This window comes from Antrostomus carolinensis, unplaced genomic scaffold (assembly GCF_000700745.2).
Source record: "Antrostomus carolinensis isolate BGI_N321 unplaced genomic scaffold, ASM70074v2 scaffold29267, whole genome shotgun sequence".
NCBI classification, from domain to species: Eukaryota; Metazoa; Chordata; class Aves; order Caprimulgiformes; family Caprimulgidae; genus Antrostomus; species Antrostomus carolinensis.
The window spans coordinates 13,284-20,025 of NW_010327182.1; the positions used below are offsets into that span (position 1 = coordinate 13,284).

A 6,742-nucleotide genomic window follows, 5' to 3' on the forward strand; every position below is an offset into this window, starting at 1 on the left:
ATCCCCCGGGGATGTGTGTCCCCAAAAGCCCTCGTCCTGTTCCCTCCCACCCCACCGAGCTTCCCAAGCAAAAGCCCACTGAGACAGCCACGGTCACATCCACACTCAGCTACACAGTGAGCTGGGGGGCGTGGGGACCCCCATGGGGGTGGGAGAGCAGTTTGGGGGTCCCCAGGGACCATTAGTACTGGGAAAACCTCCCCTCCAGTGTGCACCCAAATTTTAATGACTCATTTAATGAGGCAGCCAAAGGCTCCCGGCCAGGGATTGCTCACGCTTCGCTCAGTGGTTCCCCACTCAAACATGGCCAGGGGGATGCAGGACAGAACCAGCACCCGCTCCCTGGCTGGGGGGCAGCCACAGGCACCCCCTGCCCAGCCCTGGAGGAAGGGGAGATGCTGCTCCTCCCAGTGCTCTCGAGGAACTGGAGTCCAGGATAAGAGCCAGCGTGTGCCTGGGTATTTTGGGAGGACACACCACATCACTTCCCAAGGGAGAGCCACGGATGGGGGGTTATTTTTCTGACTGACCCCAGAACCGAGGGCTGTCTGTCACCCCACCCCGGGGACTCTGCTGCCCCCAGCACTGGGTGCCCATCCAGCATCTTGGGGGCACAGTGGAGGGGTGAGAGCAGAAAGGGGCAATGCCTTCCCCTCCTCCCCAGCTCCAGCTCCATGTGAGGGATCCGTACGTTGCTCCATCCCCAATCCAGCCCTACGGCAGCCACCGGCACGGCCAGAACCCAGCCAGCAACACTGGCACGGATGGATCCAGCCCTGGGCTGGCCAAGGCAGCGGGAAGCCCAGAGACAAGATCTCAGTGCAGATGAAGCTGATTTTTGTAATTTGGGGCTGGAGTGGTGTAGGGCTGCACACCCCAAGGTCACCTGGCAGCAGTTAGCCAGTGGGACAGGGACAGCCAGGCTCAGCACCAGCCCACCAGCCCCTCCGAGCCTGATCCTGGCCAGAAACATTTCCATGGATGCAGAATTGATGGAGCAGCACAAAGCCAAGGAGCAGAAAAAAAGGGTAAAGACTGATAATTATGAGGGAGAGGGATGATGAACAAAGGTGCAGAAGGCAAAGGGACATCCCTGAGACATCACTCTTTGGTCCCCAGTGTCCCCAGCGCCTCCTGCCATGCCCAGTGTCACAGAACAAGGAGGGCACCATACTCAGTGGGACACACAAATGCATGGAGCCACAGCTCCAGAGATGGTGTGGAGTCTGCCCAGCATGGTAGTATCACCACCAGTAACTCCCAGTTAGCACTGGGGTGGTGACGAAGGGGTGAGTTGGGAGGAAGGGATGGATGGAGGCACCAGTGACGATGCTGGGACTCCTTACCCTTTCCGAATGACGACGATGATGGCTCCCAGGAGGATAATCAAAACGATGAGCCCCCCGGCACAGATCCCCAGGATCAGGCCCATCTCCTCCGAGTGCTGTGACACCTCCAAGGGACGTTTGCTCTCTTTGCAGGCAGCTGCCAGGGGACAAGGACAGGCAGGAAGGGTCAACACTCAGCTCCAGGGAGGTTGGCAACATCAGACAGGAAAACACTGGGATTTATCCTGTGGGATACACGTTGCTCCTTGAACACGTTTTATTCCACCAAGACATTAACGAGGCTCTGCATTGCCACACCGTGACTGTGGGCGAGTCCCTCTCTCAGTTCCCATGGGGTTGAGATGGTCCCTTTGTGCCACCTTTTGTCATGCCCAACATAAGCTTGTCCACCTCTGGATTCTGTCAGCATCCAGCACCACCGACTCCAGCCTCCCACCGTGATAACGGCATCAAGAGGAGAAACTCAACCGAGGGAAAAACCCAGACACCAAAGAAAATGGGAAACGAGAGAACGTGGGATGGTCACAAACCACTGGCAGGACCCTGACCATGGGAGCAGCTGTAGGTTTGGGTCTGTGGTGGGATGGTGGTGGCTGGGAAAGAGAAGGACTCACCTTTGCGGGCGATCCGGACGCAGTTCAGCCGGGTTTCCTATGGGAAGGGAGAAAAAAAGGAGGATCAGTGTCGGATGAGCATCCTGGCGGCTCTGCTCCCTGCTCCGAGACAGCTGGGTGGACACAAAGCTGGTCCGTTGGTGCTTTGACCCCCCAAATCAAGGGAGTTTGTAGGTGATTCGTGCTGCAGCACCCACTGCAGAGCCAAAGGAGCTCCTGGGGACACAGACACCAAGAGATGCTGCTGAACGATCTGTCCCCAACGTCCCCTAAACCAGCATCCCCAGGTTTAGCCAAAGCCACCGCTCCTGGTGTAGAGGGGACAGCAAAGCTCAGGATCATCAAAGGAGGGACCCAGCAGGTCACCAGCACGTCACTGACTGCAGCTACAACACTGCCAGGTCATCGTTCAGAGCTTCCTGGGGTTTTTTTTCCATCAATCCAAGTTTTCAAGCCCCGTTCCCAGTGCTCTGCACACGCTGCCACGGTTGCTGTGAGAGTTTCCAGCTCAGGTCTCCAACAGTTTTTTTGCATTTGCATTTTTTGGGATGGTTTCAGCTAAAATATTCCATCTTTCCATGTATCCAACTTCTGTTGCAAAACAAAAAACCCCATGTTGGCAGGACTGCCTTCTTCCCCAAGCATCCTCCAGCACCTCGGGTCACTCGTGCTGGCAACATTGCTCCATCCACCCTCGGACTGAGACCTGCCCACGCAGAGTGCCCGGAGCAGGGTTGGCTCCAGCACCACTCTCCCCAAGGTCACCAGCTCTCGCTTCTCCTGCTTCTTGCTCCATCTAGCACAAAAACCATAAAAAACTCCAAACTGGGATCCAGCTTTTTCACAACAGCTGACAGCAGCCAGGACAAATCCATTGTCTCCCAGCAGGAAGGCTATAAACCAGCATCAGCCACCAGTTATTATCCAGCAGTGCCCGAGTGAGCCAGAGTCGAGATCCTCCTGGTCCATCTCAGCTCTAATTACAACCCAGCAAGGTGTGAACCATCCCGGAGCGCAGGAACGGATTCAATCACCGGTGTCCTTCCATAAGATAGAGCCGTGCAGGATGAAGATGCTGCTGCGGTCCTGCTGCTTGGCTTTCACAGCTCATCCTCCCCTGGGTGGGACAGAGCTGCCAGGTAAAGCCCAGAAGGGTCCTCAGGTGGTCTCACTGGTGACTTGGAGGCAATCAGCCCAGGGGACGCGGGGGCTGCTGCTGGAGTGGGAGCTCAGCAGCATCCCAGGAGCTCTCTGCAGAGGCTGCCGTGTCAGCAGCTGGTCCCAGTAAGGTGCACACAGCTCTTGCTGCCCAAATGGTCCTTTCATACCCCAGGATTAGCTCCAGGAAGGTGGTCTTCCCCATACTGGTGCTGGTTGGGGTCCCAGCTGGTATCACAGTGGGTGGCAGAGGCTGGGCTCCATCACCCCCAGCACTGACACCGGGAGGGGGACAGGGAGAGCCCAGGGGTGCTGGGAGGAAGGGGGACACCCATCCCTGATCCCAACATGCCTTAAGGGTGGCCCAGAACACCACCTCCCACCAAGCAGGACACTGGGGGTGAACCCCAAAGGAAAAGGATCTAAAACAAATCCCATTTTTTCCTGCCTCCCCCACCCCAGACCCCAGGTGGGGACCTGCCTGGTCCCACCAGGACCCCAGACATCCCACCAGCTGGAGCAGGGTCCCACAGCTACTCACCCCTTTGAGGTTGCTCATGGCTTGGAAGTAGATGAGATACGCCTTCTTGGGCTCCAGCGGTGGGTTCCAGTAGCCGCTGTAGGTCTGGTTGTCCCCCACAGTGAAGGGTTTGGCTTAGGCGGCTGGCGGGCAGCTCAGCACCAAAGTAGTGTACAGAGCCACGGGACACGGCGTCATCGAAGGTGAGTGGCACCGGGAAGCAATCCTGCCCACCCAGCTCCCGCTTGAGCTTCTTGGGCCGGTCTTCTTCTACAATGACCTGGTAGGTGCTGGTGAGGGCCAGGTACAGGTTAGCTTCATGCAAAGGGTGGTTTTACCCTTCCCTTAGGGCTCCACCCCATCGTGTCACCCCGTTTGGAGTGGTCTCATCCCCCAACACAGCCCCAACCTACCTGATGGGAGCCCCCCTACCCTGCGCCGGCCGCAGCAGCACGGTGATGGTGCTCTCCGACTCGCTCAGCGGCGATGGCATGTCCCCGTAGTCAAAGGTGGGAGCTGCAAAGGGAACAGGGGAGAGCGAGCAGGGATGAGTCCTGGTCCCCAGGGATGCACTTGGGTCTGCCCTCCTGCTCAAGAGGGGAAACTGAGGCACAAGCAGCTTTGCCCATAGCAAGGCATCACCGAATGGTGTAATGAGGAGGATTACAAATAAAGAAAAAAAGAAAACCCTTCTAGGTCTTGAGCAAACATCACAGTTGGGAGAAGATCCACGAGTGTGCGCCAAGGGGGCTTATCAGTGCCAACCTGGCAGAGGGGAGGAGATGGGAGCAGGATCTGACCTCAGCAGGACCCAGCCTTGAGGTGCAGCCGACGTGCCAAGGGACAGCACAGCTCCAAACCACCAACACAGCAGGAACATCCCACCCCAGGGCAGAAGCACACCTAAGCCAGCCCAGCAGCACCCCCAGACCAAGGTGGGGGACCCCTCCTCACACCCAACACAGCCTCAGGGTCCCCAGGCCACCCCTAGCAGCCACTGGGGTCCAGCTCACACCGCTTCACCATCCCAGTGCCCCCTTTGGGGCTCATCACTAATAACAACACCACAGACACAAGCAAACAGCCCCAAGTACCACGAGGTTAACTAACGAAGCTTAATTAATCCCTCAATTGTACGCTGATAGCTCAGACAGCACCAGTGCAATGGGCTGACTGGACTCCCCAGTCAGAGACCCTCCAGCTGATGGGTCTGGGGGGCTTCCCAGGGACTCACAGCATGGCTGCCACCACCAAGAGCATCCGTCAGTAGCAGCCAGTCACTAAAATCCACGGGAGCGCACCGGGGGCTCCAGCACTGCCAGCACTTAACTCCAGGCACGGAGCCTGGGGGGACCTACCGGAGATGTTGGTGGTGATCTCGGTGAGTGCTGTCTGGCCAAAACCTTTACCAGTGCGGGCCCGGACTGAGAAGAGGTAGGTGGTGCCAGGGTGGAGGTTGGAGAAGACGTGGTAGGTCTCGTTGCGTAGTTTGGAGACGGTGCGTCGCGGGCCAGGGACATTGACCGCCGGGTCAGAAGATTCAATGCTCTGGTAGCTGATCTGCAGGGACAGGGGAGAGCATCACCAACAGCCATGGGAGAGGGGAGAGACCCCAGATCTGGGTGGAGAAGGGGTTAAAGGGATGGATCCAGAATGGATGGGTTCGGGGGAAGGGATGGGTTCAGAAGGAAGGATGGATCCAGAGGGAGGGATGGATCCAGAGGGAGGGATGGATCCAGAGGGAGGGATGGATCCAGAGGGAGGGATGGTCATAGGGGCAGCCTGCAAGGTGGTTGACTGTCAGGACATATCCAAAGCAGAGGTTCATCGGAAAAACCCTCTCTGGGTAACACCAGTGACCCCAAAAAAGATAGCAGGACCCTCCAGCAGGACCAGACACTGAACGCAGGTTGGATCCATGCTCCAAAGGGCTCAGGGGCAGCAGGAACACCACAGCCACCCTTACTCCCCTTCACCAAAAGTGGTGGTTGCCCCAGTTCCCCCCCCTCACTGCATCAACCCCCCACCCCAAGGGACCCTCCCATGTCCCCACCGGTCCCCCAACTGGCTGGGATGTACCTCGTACTGTGTGATGAGGCCGTTGGGCTCCACCGGTTCCTCCCACTTCAGAAATATCATGTCCTCCAGCGGGGTGAAGGTGAGGGACTCGGAGGCGATGCCACCAGGCACTGGGGAAGGAAAGGGGACGTGCTCAGACACGGCGAGAAACCCCGCTGGAAGGAGAAATCCTCCAGGAAACCCCTCCGAGGTGCTGCAGCAGCTCTGCCCCCATGACGGAGCCACCACGTCCCCTCTGCCACATCACCCAGCTCCAGCACGTGCCACCAGACAGGGCTGGTGGCTCCCCAGGGTGATGATGCTCCCACCTGGGCCCACTGGTGACACTTTGCTGTGGGACAGGTCCCCACGTCACGGCACAAACCACTTCTGGCTTTGCACCCAGCTCCCAACAGCACAAGAGCGAGGCCCTGGGGTCCACCAGCAGCAGAGCTCACCTCAGCTCACCAGTGTGAGGAAAGGAAAAAAATTCCCTTTTTCCATAGAAAAAAAAAATACCCTTACTCCACATGAAAAAAAAAAAATTCCCTTTTCCATAGGAAAAAAATAATTCCTTTTCTCCATAAAAAAAAAAAATTATCTTTCTCCATAGAAAAAAAAAAATCCCTTTTCCCAGACAACCCAAACTCCCCCCAGAGCCACCAACATCCTCAGGGGACATCGCTGGTGCTCCCCATCCTGCTCTGCAGCCAGGTATGAGCTGCCCCAGCTCTCCCCTCTCATTAACACCACCACCAATAATAATAATACCCACAAATACATAATAACAGCGATGGACAGCACCAGGATCGATATTCACTTCTTCACCCTGGATTTCTTATCCCCAGGGGATCAGCCAGGAGGACAGGAGAGGTGCCAGCTCCACAAAGACCACGATTCACCAACAGCATCCTCCTCTGTGGGCTTGAACACCCCAAACACACCCCCCTGTCCTCACAGAGGGACTCAGCTCTTCCCCTCTGTTTTCCTTTTCTGCAGCTGTTATTCAGATTTAACTACAGGGCCAGGAGAGAGGGATCCCC

General features: G+C 57.2%; 1 protein-coding gene across 1 annotated transcript in view; it reads right to left on the reverse strand.

The window, feature by feature from the left end:
• LOC104527974 (receptor-type tyrosine-protein phosphatase U) overlaps window positions 1-5,830 on the reverse strand; it is a gene marked incomplete at both ends in the record, with an annotated part of 17,292 nt that extends 11,462 nt beyond the window's left edge. Inside the window, 7 exon segments of the mRNA XM_010171838.1 lie at window positions 1,347-1,485; window positions 1,964-2,000; window positions 3,663-3,777; window positions 3,779-3,931; window positions 4,055-4,157; window positions 5,000-5,201; window positions 5,721-5,830. Of these exon segments, the coding sequence (XP_010170140.1) occupies window positions 1,347-1,485; window positions 1,964-2,000; window positions 3,663-3,777; window positions 3,779-3,931; window positions 4,055-4,157; window positions 5,000-5,201; window positions 5,721-5,830 (859 nt within the window).
• Window positions 5,831-6,742: the final 912 nt, after the last annotated feature.